At 38.7% G+C, this 19551-nt stretch overlaps 1 protein-coding gene across 6 annotated transcripts in view; it reads right to left on the bottom strand.

The window, feature by feature from the left end:
* Positions 1-19551, bottom strand: part of NEK1 (NIMA related kinase 1) — a 123031-nt gene that overhangs the window by 61162 nt on the left and 42318 nt on the right. For 5 of the 6 annotated variants that reach the window (XM_043486699.1, XM_043486703.1, XM_043486701.1 and 2 more), the window contains exons 16-17: positions 18424-18587; positions 7782-7884 (exon numbers count right to left, since the gene is read on the bottom strand). In XM_043486699.1, the coding sequence (XP_043342634.1) occupies positions 7782-7884; positions 18424-18587 (267 nt within the window). Of the gene's footprint in view, positions 1-652; positions 970-7781; positions 7885-18423; positions 18588-19551 lie in introns of those variants that run through there. The other variant, XM_043486705.1, reaches the window with a different exon arrangement.

The following is a 19551-nucleotide window of genomic DNA, read 5'->3' as shown; positions in this document are numbered from 1 at the left end:
ATTCTGGAGCCCCCCAAAATAAAGTCTCTCACTGTTTCCACTGTTTCCCCATCTATTTGCCATGAAGCGATGGGACCAGATGCCATGATCTTAGTTTTCTGAATGTTGAGCATTAAGCCAACTTTTCCACTCTCCTCTTTCACTTTCATCAAGAGGCTCTTTAGTTCTTCTTCGCTTTCTGCCATAAGGATGGTGTCATCTGCATTATCTGAGTTTATTGATATTTCTCCCAGAAATCTTGATTCCAGCTTGTGCTTCATCCAGTCCACCATTTCTCATGATGTATTCTGCATATAAGTTAAATAAGCAGGGTGACAATATACAGCCTTGACGTACTCCTTTCCTGATTTGGAACCAGTCTGTTGTTTCATGTCCAGTTCTAACTGCTGCTTCCTGACCTGCATACAGACTTCTCAAGAGGCAGGTCATGTGGTCTGGTATTCCCATCTCTTTCAGAATTTTCCACAGTTTGTGATGATCCACACAGTCAAAGGCTTTGGCATAGTCAATAAGCAGAAGTAGATGTTTTTCTGGAACTCTCTTGCTTTTTCAATAATCCAACAGATGTTGGCAATTTGATCTCTGGTTCCTCTACCTTTTCTAAAACCAGTTTGAACATGTGGAAGTTCACAGTTCACGTACTGTTGAAACCTGGCTTGGAGAATTTTGAGCATTACTTTACTAGTGTGTGAGATGAGTGCAACTGTGTGGTAGTTTGAGCATTCTTTGGCATAGTAAGCACCCAGTAAATTGACCAATGTCAACAGTTAGTAGCCTTATAATCATCAAATAGAATGGAATGGGAAGAATGGAATGGGAAGATTACTTTTGAACAGAAGAAATTATATCCTCCTCTGAGACTGGAGGAAATAAGGAAATACTGGGTACAACTGTAGATAAATTTATAAGTATGGAAGGAAAGCTCTGACAGCTCAGTTGGTAAAGAATCCGCCTGCAATGCAGGAGGCCCTGGTTCAATTCCTGGGTTGGGAAGATCTGATAGAGTAGCGGTAGGCTACCCACTCCAGTATTCTTGGACTTCCCTTGTGGCTCAACTGGTAAAGAATCCACCTGCAATGTGGGAGACCTGGGTTCAATCCCTCGGTTGGGAAGATACCCTGGAGAAGGGAAAGGCTACCCACTCCAGTATTCTGGCCTAGGTAATTCCATGGGTTGTATAGTCCATGGGGGTTGCAAAGAGTTGGACATGACTAAGCGACTTTCACTTCATTTTTAAGTATGGAGGCAGAAAATCTGATGAAATGTGGGGTTCATAAGCCAACTTTCTCTGTAATGATTATCTTCACAGGGAAGGAAGAAGGATAAAATCATTGAGCAAATGGACAAGGGGAGACGCTGCTGACCGTGAAGATTTAACGGAGCACTGAAAAGGACCACACTTCTGCTGAAACCAGAGGCCATAAACCCATCTAACACTAGCCATCACAGCTGTCACTTTCTCCAGCAGTGTTCAGAAACCTGAGTGTAAAAATGTTACTGACTGAGTTACACATAATAGAGAGGGATATGCCAACTCAGAAAGAAGGGCTCCCAGGAGCATGGGCTAGTCAGTTCAGTGACTCCCAAGAGTTTTCAAACCATCTCTTTTAGAAATCACACAAATGTCCATCAACTGAGGATTGAATAAACAATTTGAGGTACATTCACATGATGGAATATGACTTAGGAATAAAAAAGAACTAAGGATACACACCACCCCAAAACCCTACATACTGTAAGATATTTCTATATGAAATTCTAGAAGAAAGAAGAGCACAGTGACAGGAAGAAGATCAGTGGTTGCCTATGGCTGGCAGCAGACTGACTGCAAAGAGGCAGGAGGAAACTTCCTCCTCCTGTTTAGTTGAGATGTGTGTGTAGTTGCTAAGTCGCATCTGACTTTGCGACCCCATGGACTGTAGTCCGCCAGGTTCCTCTGTCCATGGGATTCTCCAGGCAAAAATACTGGAGCAGGATGACATTTCCTTCTCCAGGGGAACTTCCCAACCCAGGGAATGAACTCAGGTCTCCCGCATTGTAAGTGGATTCTTTACCATCTAAGCCACTAGGGAAGCCTGGTTTTATTGAGATACAATTGCCATATAACATCATTAGTTTAAGGTGCACGACATAATTTAATATACACATACACTGAGAAAGGATCACTATGGTAAGTTTAGTTGTCATCCATCATATCACATTCAATTTTTTTTTCTGATGTTAAGAGGAGGAACCTTTTAAGAAATGATGGAAGGGCACTATCCCGTGACTGTGGCAGGGGTTATATCACTACATACTCTTGTTAACACCCATCCAGACACACACCTAACACTGGTGAATATCACTGTATTTAAACTTCATGTTAATAAACCAATTTTTTACAGAGCTCTGTCTGGACTCCTGGGTAGTGCTCTCCCTCAAGTGTGTTGCTAAGGTCAGCTCCTCCACTTCGCCTCATCGCCTGTCTGTGACAGAGTCTCCAAAGTCAAAGGCAAAGGGACCATGGTGAGTAGGACTTGGAGAAGGCTCCCAAGGTTTCCTGACATTCACCCACTCCCCAGGATTGCAAGCCCTGCACAGATTCCGAGCCCCAGGGCTCAGAATACGATGGGGTGTACCCCCAGGACTGAGTCACATTAAATGGGATGAGTGGCATTAAAACAGTGGGTTGACCATTAAATGTCGAGTTTCCCTGGCTGGTTGAAGAGGCAGGAGGCGGGGAGTTGATGCACATGGAGTTCTTTGCTGCTGAGATGAAGGGGCTATGTGGCAAACAACTGAGCATGGTCTCAGTCAATCTCTCCAACAGCCTGATTCCCACAGCAGAGGGAGGGACGGCCTGCTGGCACCATGAAGGCACAGCCGCTGACACCGCTACCTGGGCTTCAGGAGAGGAGGGGCAGAGGACGATCACAATGTGCTGGAGTCCTGGGCTGGAGAAACAGTGGGTCATAAATCTTTGTTGCTCTTAGGCTCCTAGGTTTATAGTAATTTGTCACAGAGCATGGAAAAGGAGAGATCAATTTTAAATAGGCCCTCTATCTCATCATAAAAATGTTTCAATTTAGAACTTAAAATCTGCGAGACCTTTTCTACCCACTCAGCCCTTGCTCCTGGTTCTCTGGCTCGGGCTCCAGTGTACATGTTCTTGTCTAACTCGGAACTCTAAACTACTCCAGATAAACTATGTCTGGTTAAGCTTTAATGTAGTAGTTTTCAATCAGTTAATTAACCTACAGTCCCCAAAGTGTTTAACACACTGCCTTTGTTATTTAATTAGTGAATAAAACAAGTAATATACAATGTACACACCCAAATGCACCAAAAACTAAAAGTTCTTCACTTTTCTAGTTTTATGTATGTGTGTATATATATATATATATATATATATATAGTGTCACCTAGGGAACGAAGAAATTCTAAATAGGTTAAAAAATGAATCTTGAAAAGTCATATAAAAATCACTTATCTCTAAAGCAAAATTTTTTTAGATTTAGTTGGATGCATTTATTTATTAATTGGCCATGTAGCATGTGGGGTCTTAGCTCCCGGACCAGGGATTGAGCCTTCGTCCCCTGCAGTGATAGCGTTGTCTTAACCACTGGACCACCAGGGAAGTTCCTAAAGCACATTTTTAAAAATAACACAACAAACTGAAAATAATTTTTGACTGCAAGATGGCAGAATAACACCACAGCCTCTCTTCCTGCAAAATTCCAGACTAGAGAAGTTGCTGTGTGAAGTGAATGCATATCAGCACTCAAAAACAAGCAAAGCTCTTGGCAGGTTCAAGAACGGAAGGAACCCAGAGGTTAGGCAAGTACACACGTGGGTTTATGACAACAAGTGACACCAGCACAGCATGTGGGGCGAGGCCTCAGTGCGGGGGTGCAAAGGGGCCGGGGGCAACATGCTTCCAAAGAGCTCGCCTGGTATGCTGTCCTCTCCCTGGCAGCTCCCTGAAGACACTAATGACAAGAGAGTTGAAGGGAAAGGCCAGGCTGGTGCTCCAGGTGACTGGTGACATCAGGAAGGAAGGGTCTCTCCAAAGCCCAGAAAATAAGCTGCCAGGGATTTGCTTGGCAGAATAGCAATGTGTCCCACCTGGCCTCTACTCTGACGGAAAACTGGGCAGAGCAGCATGTACCATCTCGCCAGGGGCCCACCTGGACAGAGGCAATGAGAGTGAAACAGAGAGCCCCATACGTGAATACACCAGCAACACCAACCATGCAAGGAACACCAGCACCATGAAAGAGGGCACAGACTTAAACATTGAAGACACCGACACTGCTAAGAGAGTGCCAATACCTAAAGTACTACGAGAGAAACGAGCACATCATCAGGGAGCTTTCAAGGAAAACTAAGTAGCTTCATGGACATGAAAATAAAAGTTTCTAAAGTTAAGAGAATCTCACTGGATAGGCTGAAGAGCAGAGCAGACAAAATGAAAGAATGTGTTACGAACTGAAATTTGGGCTAGGAATCCTTCCAAAACAGTAAGAAAGGAGGAAGGGATTAAAGAAAAGAAACAGAAGAACAGAAAAAAAAGACATCTGATGCAGAGGTTCCAATCTATTCATTTAATAGGAGCTTTGTCAAGGAGAAAAAGAAGCAGCTATACCTGAAGAAATGGTAACTGAGAATGTACCAGAACTGAAGGTGAGTGTTCAGATGAGAGCATCTGATTAGCGTCAAGTCAGGTCAATTAAAAAAAAACAAACTGATAAATACTCAAGTGATTATTTCAGAATATGAAAGGTAGAAGAAAACAGTCCTACATGCTTTCAGAGATGAAAATCCCTTACAGAGGAGCACGAAGAACATAGTCACCATGCTCATGAGTCACAATGAGATGATGATAAGGCAGCAGCTTTAATGTGGGGGGAGTCTGCAACCTGGATTCATCATCCAGCAAACCACCATCCAAAACTTCACCTGCAGTTGGTAACACAGACCAGATGTGCCCTCCCACCTTCAATAAGGAAAGACTGGACAAAGTATATGCAACGATGATTTTCAAACACGGGCAAACAGGCAGCACAAGACAGTGATCCTTGTGAGAGGAGAACAAGTGAGGTAAGCCCAGTCACTGCCCATTTCCAGGCTGCAGCACAGGGAGAGGGCATCCCTGAGCCAAGGAAAGGGCCGTCAGAGTGCGGGAGGTGGAGGAGCACTGACATTTGCAGGAAGAGAGTGCTGGAAGCTGCAGAGGTTTCCTCTGAGTCTCCTGCTGAGTGACAATTAATCTGACCTCACCAAATCCTGGGTCAGGAAGAGCCTCTGGAGAAGGAACAGGCTACCTACTCCAGTGTTCCTGGACTTCCCTGGTGGCTCAGATGGTAAAGAATCTGCCTGCAATGCAGGAGACCTGGATTCGACCCCTGGGTTGGGAAGATCCCTGGAGGACGGCATGGCAACCCACTCCAGTATTCTTATCTGGAGAATCCCCATGGACAGGGGAGCCTGGCGGGCTACAGTTCATGGGGTCACAAAGAGTCGGACACAAATGAGCAACTGAGCAAGACACCAATTCCTCAGGCTCATTGAGGGCTGGGAACACGCCACGCTTCCAACAGGCAGACTGGAAAGGCCTACAGGTCAACAGAGCATTGGAGGACACCAACACAGTATCACAGCACAAGGGCACTCAGTGGTGCAGCCAAGTGAGTCCTAGATCAAAGGCTGTGCTCCACCTGCCCGCAATGCTTAGAGGCAAGCCCTGAAAGACTCAAAACTATTATTAACAACACTGTATCCCAGAGTAAAGTCTCCACACAGTTAAATACAAAAAATCCAAGATAAAATACACAGTGCCTGGCACCCAACCACAAATTACCAGGTGGGTAAAGAAGCAGGAAAAGATGACAAAAATGAGGAGAAAAATAGCCAACAGACTCAGAAATGACAAAGAGAGCAGAATTAGTAGACAAGGTGATTAAGAAGGCTATAATAATTACATTCCACATGTTCAAGAAAGGAGAGAAAAGCCTAAGTATTATAAAGACAGATATGGAAAGTATAAAAATGACACAAATAAACTTTAAGAGAAAAAAAAAAAGTATCTTAAAAATACACGTCTGGATGGAATTAAAAGGAAAGCAGGCTGCAAAAACCAAACAAAAAGACTAGCGAACTTGAAGATTTAGCAACAGAAGCTACCCAAAATGAAACACAGGAAAAGGACCAAAAGAGATACACAGAGCATCAGTGAGCTGATGTATAGATGCTGAACACCCAGAGGAAAAAGAAGAGTAGAACAAAAAAAAATTTTTTGAAGAAATAATGGCTGAATTTTTTTCAAATCTGATCAATATTATAAACCTACAAATCCAAGAAGCTCAACAAACCCCCAACAAAATAAACATGAAGAAAAGTATACCAAGCTATATCATAATCAATTCACTTCCAGTGATAAAGAGGAAATGTTAAAAGCCATTAGAGGAAAAGACAAATCAAACACTGAGGAAAATATAAGAATGCCAGCAGACTTCTGGTCAGAACAGGACTGCCAGGATGTAAGTGGAGATACATTTTAAAGAACGGACAGAGAAAGAACTCTCAACCTATAATACTATTTCCAGAAAAAATATTTTTCAAAAAAGAAGGCAAAATGTTTTTTTCAGACATATAAATGCTAAGCAAATTCACTAGTAGACCACTACTACAAAATTAACATTTAAGTGTGAAGACAAAATAAGTACATTGTCAACAAATCTTGGACAATTTCTCTCTGAAAAGTTCCAAGAGTCGTCTCCATCATGAAGATGATAAACGCAGGGGAGGACAGTAGATGTAAGGAACAGTTCTGAGGTGAGAAATGTGTAAATCTTGCTAAGTCTAATAACCATTTGAAAATATTTCTAATTAATATCTGTAACTAAAGTTCCAGATGCTGTTAACATGGGAGAAACGGGGCAAGGGAAAACAAAGCAGGTTGTCTTCTGTCCACAGAAAGGATACAAATACAGATTAATTCCAGATACCAGAAAAACAAGCTGATGGGTGTTAAAAATATAAAGGGTAATCATTAAAAAATTTACTATTTTTCAATATTATTATTTCAAAGAAAAAATATCCTATTTTGGAATAATTATATTAACTCGTAATGATGTTACTTATGAACTTATAGTAGATGTTAAGTATAAAAAAACATTTAACTATACAATTGACCTATTTCCTACATAAGCGTGCTGCTTCACGGGGTGCTGAGCTGACAGAAACAATCACCATTTGTTCTGCGGACAAAAGGTGAAAAGGCATTGTGTACCTCTGCACGTCAAAACCAACATCTACTAAAATGATCATCTAAAAACCGTTCGTATTTTCTTGAATGCATGACTTATTCAGTTACCTGACTGAATAATTAGAGGTTTTAAAATACATTTGGTCCTAATTTGCTTTTGAGTAAATGCATAGTTACATGTATATTTATCCAAATGTTTATTTCTCATTTTTCTTCTACAATTCTTTGCTAAAGTATTTAAAACAAAAAGCATCTAGGGCCAAAAAAAGCAATGTAAGAACTGATTTAACATAAATATCTGGGTTGCTATACCTCTTTTAAAAGGAAGAATGCAGCTATGAACTTTCAATTAACTAAGGCAACAACAGAACTTCACACTTAGCATAAAAGAAATAGCACAAAGAGAGGTTTAATACTCTGCAAATGTTCAGAGGTAGTGTTTGTAAAGGATGGTGACTCCTGTCATTTATACCTACCTTGTTTCAGACCTTCACTCTGAATACTACGTTCAAAAATCTCAAAAACAAAATCCTACCATATGCCCCTCGGCCCGAGCTTTGTTCTGCTTTGCTTCCCGTCTTCGCTGTAGAAACTCTTCTACTTGTTTTGCTCTTTCCATAGCTGGCTGCCCCTTCTGCCTGAGGAATTTGGACAAACAGCAAAACTAAAAATTCTGAACATCAAATATTACAAGAAGTTTAAAATTACACGTAAATATTTTCTTTAGAAATATCTGAAAAATATGAAGGCTGATATGAAGTCAAGTCTTCCTGTTTAGTGAATCAATAGCTACATGTCAGAATCAACTACCTAAATCAGCCACTATTATTTTAAAAAGGGGCAAAATCTATGCTACTATACCAAATCTTAACAAATCTTCTTTTGTGTTCATTTAATCTATGCTACTTAAAGACACATAAAATTATTTCAGACCATACTTATAGAAGACTGTCCATAGTTTCCAAGTGGTTAAGCTTATTTCAGAACTCTGCATCAAATATACTGATCAGTAGAAAAGATTAAAGCTGCAAAGTAGCAATTTCAAAGGTCATCAAAAATAATGAAAAGTTTATGTGAATTTTAAAAATTAGGGTAAAAAGTGAAATCTGAATTCCTTGTATGTCACAACTATTAAAAAGTAAAATGGACAGATTAGGGGAAAAATCTAAAGGCGTGTTTTTTTTTCCTATCTTTTCTGATTATGTTTCTATAACTTTCTCTGACAACTACAAAAGAATGTGAACATGTTGGGCTTAGACAACAATGAAAAAATATCAGTAACATTTCAAGGTACCAAGAGTAGTCAAAATCACAGAATCAGAAAGTACGCTGGTAGATGCCAGGGGTTGGGGGTAGGGAGTTAGTGTTAAATGGGGACACAATTTCAGTTTAGGAAGGTAAATATTCAGGAGTGGATGATGGTGAGAGTTGCACAACAACATGAAAGTACTTAGTGACACAGAACTATACAGTTAAATATGGTTAAAACAGGGGCTTCCCTGATGGCTCAGTGGTAAAGAATATGTCTGCAATGCAGGAGACACAGGAGATGCGGGTTTGATCCCTGGGTCGGGAAGATCCCCAAGAGAAGGAAACAATAACTCACTCCAGTATTCTTGCCTGGAAAATCTCATGGACAGAGGAGTCTGGCAGATTATAGTCCCTGGGGTCACAAAGAGTCAGAGACAAGTGAGCATGCACACGCATATGGAACTTTGTTCTGTATTTTCCAAGTCTCCTGTAAATGTGTTGTACTTTCATAATTTAAAAAAAAAAAGTCAGTAACATTTTGAACATCTAGAAAGATTAGGAAGTTATTGGCTGTGCATCTTGGATATTGGCTATGAAAGCACACCAACTTCATAAAGTGCAGCACCATATGTTTAGGACCATAATTATGTTCAGAAAAATACATGAGATAATGCCTTCTCTCTTCCAATAAACATTTCTGATTTTCATACCCCAAACAGTCATTTCTTTTATATTTTAACAATTACAATTGACCATTGAACACCACAAGTTTGAACCACGTGGGTCTACTTATTGTGGGTATTTTGCAACAGTAAATATTACAAGACTACATGTGGCATCCTGTGGTTGGATGGCAATCACTGACTCAATGCACATGAGTTTGAGCAAACTCTGGGAGATGGTGAAGGACTGGGAAGCCTGATGTGATGCAGTCCATGGGGTTGCAAAGAGTCCAACACGACTGAGCAACTAAACAACATGTCCATAGTTGGTTGAATCCACAGATGCAGGGGAACCTCAGAATGGAGGGATGACTATAAGTATAAGCAGATTAACACCTGTATTGCTCAAGGGTCAACTGAACTGAGATATATAAAAATTTGAAATGTGAAATTAAGCTGTAAAAATTTTAAATTTGATTCACCATAAAGCTATGGGCGATAATGGCCTAAGATTCACTTAACTTATGTAGTGTTTATTTTTTTTTTTTATTTATTTTTTTTTAACTTATGTAGTGTTTAAAAGAGATTCTTGTGAAATTTCACCACCGGAATCTCCTAGGATTAGATCATCTCTATACCTGGTTAAGAGCCTTTCCTGGTTACTAATATTGCATTGTGAAACTTGAGCAAATTCTCTGATGAACTCTAGGAGATTTTTGGTAGTGTCTTTACGACTTTCTATGTATAGTACCATATCATCCATAAACAGTGACAGCTTTAGTTCTCTTCCAATTTGGATTCCTTTTATTTCTTTTTCTTCTCTGATTGCTGTGGCTAGGAAAATGTCCTTTATATATATAGGCAAGGCTGTATTCTGGTCTGCTACAGCCTCATTTATATAAGACTGGGCCTAAAGAGGGCAGATAAACTTTCAAACAGTATGACACACAGACATGTCACCTGAAACTGTGTCTACTGATAAGGCTCTTCTGAGAAGTCCTGGATGCTTATACCACTGCACACAATTAGACAGAATCTCTGCTTTGTATCCTGACTGAACTGACTTCACCTTTTAACCTTTATAGAAGTAAAACATCAGTAACATTTTTATGCTTGATTTCCCATCCTAAGATTGTATGTCCAATGTCTGTCAGTGTGGGACTTCAACTGACGTACAGTAATTTATATTCACTGACTGATCTGATTCACTGAATCAAATAATTCAAATACTTTAGCAGAAACAAATTATTTTAATAAGAACATGACCACACACATAACAGCTTTGATTAAAAGAATGTTCACACCATTTATGTATATATAGAACTATTTTATTTACTTATGTAATCTATTTAAGTTCTGCTTTACTGAATGGCTTTTCCTAAACTAGTTTAAATGATCAGGTACACGTAATCCGTTGCTTTCAATCACAAACTGAAAACCTGTAGTGATTTTTACTTACTATTATTTCTTTTTTCTTCTCATTTATTTATCATTGAGTATCAACTATTGCCCAAAATGTATCTGTCTCTGAAGATAAAAATGTATAAAACAGAATTCCAGGAATGCAGGGTTAGTCCAACATATAAAAATCTATCAAAGCAATTTTGTTGTTTTCAGTCTCTCAGTCGTGTCCAACTCTTTGCAATCCCATAAACTACAGCAGGCCAGGCTTCCCTGTCCTTCACCAACTCCCAGAGCTTGCTCAAACTAATGTCCGTTGAGTTGGTGATGCCATCCAACCATCTCATCCTCTGTCGTCCCCTTCTCCCCCTGCCTTCAATCTTTCCCAGCATCAGGGTCTTTTCTAATGAGTCAGCTCTTTGCATCACGTGGCCAAAGTAGTGGAGATTCAGCTTCAGCATCAGTCCTTCCAATGAATATTCAAGACTGATTTCCTTTAGGATTGACTGGTTTGATCTCCATGCAGTTCAAAGAGCTGTCAAGAGTCTTTTCCAACATCACAGTTCAAAAGCATCAATTCTTCAGTGCTTGGCCTTCTTAACACTCCAAATCTTACATCCATATATGACCACTGGAAAAACCATAGATTTGACTAGATGGACCTTTGTCAGAAAAGTAATGCCTCTGATTTTTAACACGCTGTCTAGGTTGGTCATAGCTTTTCTTCTAAGGAGCATGCATCTTTTAATTTCATGGCTGTAGTAACCATCTGCAGTGATTTTGGAGCCCAAGAAAATCAAGTCTGTCACTGTTTCCATTGTTTCCCCGTATTTGCAATGAAGTGATGGGACCTGATGCCATGATCTTAGTTTTCCGAATGCTGAGTTTTAGGCCAGCATTTTCATTCTCCTCTTTAATCTTCATCAAGAGGCGCTTTAATTCCTCTTCACTTTCTGCCATAAGTGTGGTGTCATCTGCATATTTGAGGTTATTGATAATCCTCCCAGCTATCTTGATCCTAGCCTATGCTTCAACCAGCCAAGCATTTCACATGATGTACTCTGCATATATGTTAAATAAGCAGGGTGACAATATACAGCCTTGATGTACTCCTTTCCCAATTTTGAACCAGTCTGTTGTTTCACGTCTGGTTCTAACTGCTGCTTCTTGACCTGCACACAGGTTCTCAGGAGGCAGGTAAGGTGGTCTGGTATTCCCATCTCTTGAAGAATTTTCCATAGTTTGTTGTGATCCACACAGTCCAAGGCTCTGGCATAGTCAATGAAGCAGAAGTAGATGCTTTTCTGCAACTCTCTTGCTTTTATTATGATTCAATGAATGTTGGCAATTAGATCTCTGGTTCCTCTGACTTTTCTAAATCCAGCTTGAACACCTGGAAGTTCTTGATTCATGTACTGTTGGAGCCTTGCTTGGAGAATTTTCAGCATTATCTTGCTAGTGTGTAAAATGAGTGCAATTCTGTAGTAGTTTGTACATTCTTTGGCATTGCCTTTGGGATGGAATGAAAACTGACCTTTTCCAGTCCTGTGACCACTGCTGAGTTTTCCAGATTTGCTGGAATATTGAGTGCAGCACTTTCACAGCATCATCTTTTAGGATCTGAAATAGCTCAACTGGAATTCCATCACCTCCACTAGCGTTGTTCGTAGTGATGTTTCCTAAGGTCCACTTGACTCTGCCTTCTAGGGTGTCTGGCTCTAGATGAGTGAGCACACCATCGTGGTTATGTGGGTCATGAAGATCTTTTTTGATATAGTTCTTCTGTGTATTCTTACCACCTCTTCGCAATATCTTCTGCTTCTGTTAGGTCCATACCGTTTCTGTACTTTACTGTGTCCATCTTTGCATGAAATGTCCCCTTGGTATCTCTAATTTTCTTTAAGAGATCGTCAGTCTTTCCCATTCTATTGTTTTCCTCTATTTCTTTGCATTGATCAGTGAGGAAGGCTTTCTTATCTCTCCTTGCTATTCTTTGGAACTCTACATCCAGATGGATATATCTTTCCTTTTCTCCTTTGCCTTTCACTTCCCTTTTTTCTCAGCTATTTGTAGGGCCTCCTCAGACAACCATTTTGCCTTTTTGCATTTCCTTCTCATGGGGATGGTTTTGATCACCGCCTCGTGTATAATGTTACGAACCGCCATTCATAGTTCTTCAGGCACTCTATCAGATTTAATCCCTTGAATCTATTTGTCACTTCCACTGTATAATTGTAACGGATCAGATTTTGGTCATACCTGAATGGCCTAGTGGTTTCCCCTATGTTCTTCAATTTAAGTCTGAATTTTGCAATAAGGAGTTCATGATCTGAGCCAGTCAGCTCCTGGTCTTGTTTTTGCTAACTGTATAGTAATACACCTTATTAACAAGAGGACAAAACTAGTTTATAACTGATTCTGTGATTCCTTATAATATTTAGAAACCTATGCTGTCTTCATTTTTCAAATGCATTTCCATTTACTACTTAATATATACCAAAAAGAAGAATTCATACTCATATTCTTATCCCCCACTGATGTAGTAAAACAGTACTGAACTGTGAACAAATTATATATGTGTACAAGGTTCTGAGGGATAGAGGAAAAAAAATCAGTGAGCTTCTTTACAGTCATTCTCTTCATTAAACATTATTAAGAATTTACACGTGCATATTCTATTTTGGACAAATTAAACAGACAATCTCTTGAGTTCCAAAATTATACCACTTAAAATTAGTAGAACACTAATCTAGATTAAGAGCAAAGGAATGATTAATATAAATATTGTATAAGCCACAAATATATACTAAAAAATTAGGAATTTGGAAAGTGAAATACAGACATTAAAACAGGCTAAAAAGAAAACTCCTTTTTATCTTGACAAGAAAAAAAGAAGTAACTTATTTTCCATCTTACTACAAATGCATGCATAAGTGGATCTGGGTAAGGTACCTCATATCCATGACTCAAAACCTTTACTGATAAAGGAAATTTAAAAATTTTGAAGGATGATTAAAACTTATTTCAAGAGGTGAAAACATGAAAATAGGCAGCAATCTAAGTAACAGAAATAATTTGAGTAACGAAAAATGAGTCAATATGGTATAGAAGAATTGAGGTGGTATAGGGTTAATGAAATGAAAAAAGGATGCTGAGGGTGTATTCATTAAGCTTCCTCCTCTGTTTAAGTGCCATAATGTCTACCGGAGGAAGCAGAATTGTTGTCAGCTTTACTCAAATAAAGCAATACAGAGAAAAGGGCTTGGGAAAATAAAAGCTCAGTAAAGTACAAATGTTAGGCACTCAAAATAAAAAAACAAAACAGGCACTCAAAGGTTTCAGAAGCTGGTCTCACATGATTGAGGTTCTAATCATAAAAGCTAACTGAACCTAAGTTCACCAGTTGTAACAAAATAACCACTCTGGTGGGAGAAGCTGGCAAGGGTAAAGGGGCAGCATGTGGGAAACCTCTACACCACCCCAGTTTGCTGTGAAACTAAAAGTGCTGTAAAAACTAAAGTCTAAAGCTAATGGAGGAGGTGTGTTATTAAGACAAGGATATAAGCAAAGTTGGACTAGCTAAGTTCAGTTCAGTCGCTCAGTCATGTCTGACTCTTTGCAACCCTATGAATCGCAGCATGCCAGGCCTCCCTCTCCATCACAAACTCCCGGAGTTTACTCAAACTCATGCCCATCGAGTCGGTGATGCCATCCAGCCATCTCATCCTCTGTCATCCCCTTCTCCTCCTGCCCTCAATCCTTCCCAGCATCAGGGTCTCTTCCAACGAGTCAACTCTTCGCATGAGGTGGCCAAAGTACTGGAGTTTCAACTTCAGCATCAGTCCTTCCAATGAACACCCAGGACTGATCTCCTTTAGGATGGACTAGTTGCATCTACTTGCAGTCCAAGGGACTCTCAAGAGTCTTCTCCAACACCACAGTTCAAAAGCATCAATTTTTCGGCACTCAGCTTTCTTCACAGTCCAACTCTCACATCCATACATGACCATTGGAAAAACCATAGCCTTGACTAGACGGACCTTTGTTGGCAAAGTAATGTCTCTGCTTTTAAATATGCTATCTAGGTTGGTCATAACTTTCCTTCCAAGGAGTAAGCGTCTTTTAATTTCATGGCTGCAGTCACCATCTGCAGTGATTTTGGAGCCCCCAAAAATAAAGTCTGACTGTTTCCACTGTCTCCCCATCTATTTCCCATGAGGTGATGGGACCAGATGCCATGATCTTAAAGTTACTGATAAAAAGGGAAGAAGAAAAATAACACAATAAAGAAGGAAGAAGCAAATACAGGCTACCAAAAATATGAGAAAGATAATATTAAAGTCTTAGAGGACTATAGATTTCAGTTTGCTGATTCAGTTTGGTCAGGGAAAAGAACTGACCACATATGCCAATGACATACAAATTATAAAAATGGAAGTTATGACAGTATGGAGAAAATGCTCTGTAATGTCAATGACACAACAAAGTTCAAGCCAAAAGAATCAATATTCGAACTGGAGGAGACATAACAACATATTTACTATTTCTCTTCACTTCATGTCTTCTGGAAATATGATTATATCCTGTGAGTATTTTTTCTATGTCCTCCTTAAAAATGAAAACTTTCAAGAGGACGTGCTTCTAAAACGTTTTAAGTTTGGACAACATCAAAATATTAACCAGCATCCACTGAATATAATTCCTTAACCAATGACTAATGTACCTAACAACCTTTCTTTATATTTCTTCACCTTACATTGTCTAATTGAGAGCCCCCGGCAACCGTATACTTGTTGTTGTTCAGTGGTTTAGTGGTGTCCAACTCTTTGCAACCCCATGGGACCACAGTACGCCAGGCTTCCCTGTGCTACACCATCTCCCGGAGCCTCCTCAAACTCATGTCCACTGAGTCAGTGATACTATCCAACCATCTCATCCTCTGTTGTCCCCTTCTCCTTCCACCTTCAATCTTTCCCAGCATCGGGGTCTTTTCCATTGAGTCGGCTCTTCGCATCAGGGGGTCAAAGTATTGGAGTTTCAGCATCAGTCCTTCCAAAGAATATTCAGAATTGATTCCCTTTAGGATTGACTGGTTTGATCTTCTTGCAGTTCAAGGGATTCTCAAGAGTCTTCTCCAACACCACAGTTCAAAAGCATCAATTCTTCATCACTCAGCCTTCCTTATGGTTCAACTCTTATTTCTATACACGACTACTGGAAAAACCATAGCTTTGACTAGATGGACCTTTGTCGGCAAAGTAATGTCTCTGCTTTTTAATATGCTGTCTAGGTTAGCCAAAGCTTTTCTTTCAAGGGGCAAGCATCTTTTAATTTCATGGCTATATGAAATTATAAGATGTATCCTACTGAAGTTTGTATACTCTACTAGGTATCTAAGTAAAATTTTCACAGTGCCTCTAGACCAACAGAAATACCTAGCAGTTCCAGTCAGTGACTAGTTAGGTCAATGCTGCTAACACTATGGTCTACACTTTGACAGATACAGCTGTGTGTCCCTCAAAACCGAGAAATATCCAAGGCACTGTGACGCTACAGGTTGCCTCAGCACAGTTTGAGAACTACAGTTCCAGTCTGTAACTCTAAGAAGAAATAAAGGCTGTATCTGACAGAATCTATTCTCTGTGAATTTATACTGCACTGCAGTGATGACTGTTTCCTTTTAGGATGTTTGCAGGCTCTATCTGTAGTCTTGCCTATAATCAACATGGAGAAAACTAGTTTAATTTATAGAATCTGCCTCTTGAAAATTATATGATACTTAATGATCTCCAGTTTTTTTAACCAATTCTTTCATGTTCTCAGAAAAAAATTAAACAAAATTCAATGAGTATACATGAAAGTTCATTCAGTATTTGAGATCATGGATAATCATTAAAGTATCCATTATTTAGAAATTTTACAACCAAGGAAATCAATAACTGTTTCACCTATTCATTAGTAGTATCTCAAGAAGCTGAGAAGTCCCTTGAACACAACAGTGTTCAAGGAGCTGAACTCTAACTGGAGACACACTTAGTGTAAATTCTACCTCCACTGCTTACTAGTGGCCTGACAATGCACAAGTTTTAAATCTCTGCAGGTCCTAGTTTCTTCATTTTGATTAAAAGAGTAATACATAATTAGGTATTTTAATTAAATAATTTAATTAATTAAATTTAAATTAAGTTTAAATTAAAATTTTAATTAAATAATCCCTTTTAAATAAAAGGGATGCTGTGATTAATAAATATAACTTGATTTATAGTAAGGGTTCAATAAATAATATCTATCATCTATCAAGACAGGTTCAAAGCAATATAAGAAAATGTATACCATGTATCTGAGTAATGCTAAGCCCACCAAGTTGGCAGAAAGGAAATGGTAGAGGATCTCCACAGCCACAGATGGTTTAAAAGCTGAAAATTAAAATAATGAAACTCAAACAAAGCCTGAATGGAAGCTGTGTTCCAGCGGCAGAAGTAACTGAGATATACAGCCATTGAAGACAATTTGAAACTCAAGTGTAAACATATCTAAATATTTCAAGGTTATTTGGGAGCCTGATGCACATGCAACAATCCAGTCCCTTACTTGCCGCTCCAACTGTGAAGAATCAAGAAATGTGCTGGAAGATGAACAGTGTGAAGAAGCATAACACAACTTTCCCTATTTTCTTTTACACTATACACATTTATTTTAGGAGATTTGATTAAAATTAAAACAAAGCCATACAAATTATATGCTAGAAAGACCAATAATACCCCAGGATAAAAACCTCACACAAAATCTTCATTACTATTTCATAAAAAATATGCACATGTGTAAGTCTGTAGCATTCTTTTCTCAAAAAATGTGAAGTATCTACAACTAGCTTAATACTTCAGCTTATGGTACATAATTCATAACAGTAATTTATATGAACTTCAGTTATTTATCTCTGCTCAATTACCTTTTAATAATCTTTTATAACTGGGAGAACCATAAAGATTTTTATCACAAAAAAATTCTCTGTAAAAATGACAAATTAAATTTTCATAAAATGATATCTGTTGTTCCTTTACCAGAATATTTTTATAGAAGAAAATCTAAAAAGTTGAATATGCATACTTTTTAAAAAAGGAACTTTACAAATTAAAACTTGAGTGCTACCAGATTAATTTTATGGAGAAAAAGGATAAACCTAGTGAACAGGATCACAGTGAGTCATCAATCAAAGATGAACGTGAAGAGAAAACAACAATGAGAAAAGTGGGGCTCCAAGTGATGTGGAAAAGGAAGACCTAAAACATGCTCTGGAGTTCTACATAGAGTGCAATTCCATTTTAAATATATTATGATTTATTTAAAGCACATAGATAAAGTTATTACAACCATATGTGGTTTAAAGTTATCACATGTTCCTTTAAATAATATGTTCAGCCCATAACAAAAATAAGCATAATATAAGCCATAAATTAGGCCTAACTGAAGAGCTACATGTTTGTCACATGTAATCAAGGGCCAAATTTGAACAGAAGAAAATGACTATATTCAGATGGCAAAAAGCTGTCTATATATAATGGAGAAAAACAGCCAGGGAAGTGGTGTTATTTGGCTGTACACGACAAAAGACAAAATTATACCAAAGGGTGAATTTATGGATCATTACACTCCAACACGTTGATACTGACTTGTTTAGACACCACCTTTAAACCTTTTCAAGTTTTCCAAGAGCATCAGCATCAGAGGGGTGGTGGTGATCTGTAGCCCTCTGGGAAATCCTAGATGTACTCCAGGTGGGATTCCTCTGTCAATAAATACACACAATGACTTCCACTACTCCCTCTAAAGCAAAGCACAGTGACTTTTGCAGAACAGCCATACCTTTCTGGAAGCCTCTGGCCATGTATTTCTCCTTTCCATTTAGCTTCATTATCTTCTGCTCTTTGTTGCTGCATTTGATCAAAAATAGCGTGATAATGTTCATACTGTCCTCGAGAGGAAAAAGATGATGGAGCCATGGCCCCTCCACTGCCCACAAAGGGAGCCTAGGAATCAAACAAAAAGCTCTCACATGCTTATCTCACAAGGCCTCAAAGGTCTGTACTACCTTCAAAAGAAAAAAGTGAACCTCAACACTTGCCTCTTACGAAGCAATTATCTAATTTAACATACTGATAAACACAGGGCCTAGAGCAAAATGTTTTCCTATTATATTATAACCATTAACAATCAAAAGTAGTATACCTTGTTACTAACAATAAAGCATAATTCAATATAACAAAAACATAAATTATCACTAAATTTATTTAACGGTGGGAAAAAAAACTGGTCTTAACAAGTTTTGCAACAAGTTTCTTATATATTTTATGTGATCCCATCCTATTAAGTTTAAATATGTATAGTTTATACGTAAAACAGAGCCTGCTTTTGTAACACTCAAAATTATACCTAACAAAACATACAGCAATTAACATACCCCAAATCCAATTCAACAAGCAATGAAGATATAAACACCACTGGAATACAAAGAAGCAAAACAATATATCCATCCTTAAGCAGTTTACAAACAAACTGGGAAACAAAGTACAAAGCTAGAAAAACATTTCATTTCCAAATGAATGGCAACAGACCCTCACCACAGTAGTAAGTACTGAGCAAATTTACAAAACAGAAAAAAAAACAGAAATAAAAATACCTTAAAAAAAGTCACTGGAGAAAAACACTCAACCCAGCCTTTAACACAAGGTAACGCAGACAGATTAAATGATTAAATATGATCCATGGTATTAAAGTAAAAAAAAAAGCACCAAAAGGTATACGTTTGGATGTTGGCAGCAGGGAGAGAAAGGACGTATGAAGATGATGGTAACTATGAGGAAGGCAAACAGGGAGTGTTACACTTGGTCAGAAAAGGTCCTTACAGGTAACTGACCAACCGGGGTGTGTGAGTTCACATAATCAATAACAGAAAGCACACTTTCTACACTTTCTAGCAGGAAAAGTGCACTA

This window comes from Cervus canadensis, chromosome 14 (assembly GCF_019320065.1).
Source record: "Cervus canadensis isolate Bull #8, Minnesota chromosome 14, ASM1932006v1, whole genome shotgun sequence".
Lineage (NCBI taxonomy): Eukaryota > Metazoa > Chordata > Mammalia > Artiodactyla > Cervidae > Cervus > Cervus canadensis.
The sequence above is the reverse complement of the archived record's forward strand: the minus strand, read 5'-3'. Positions and strand labels throughout refer to the sequence as shown.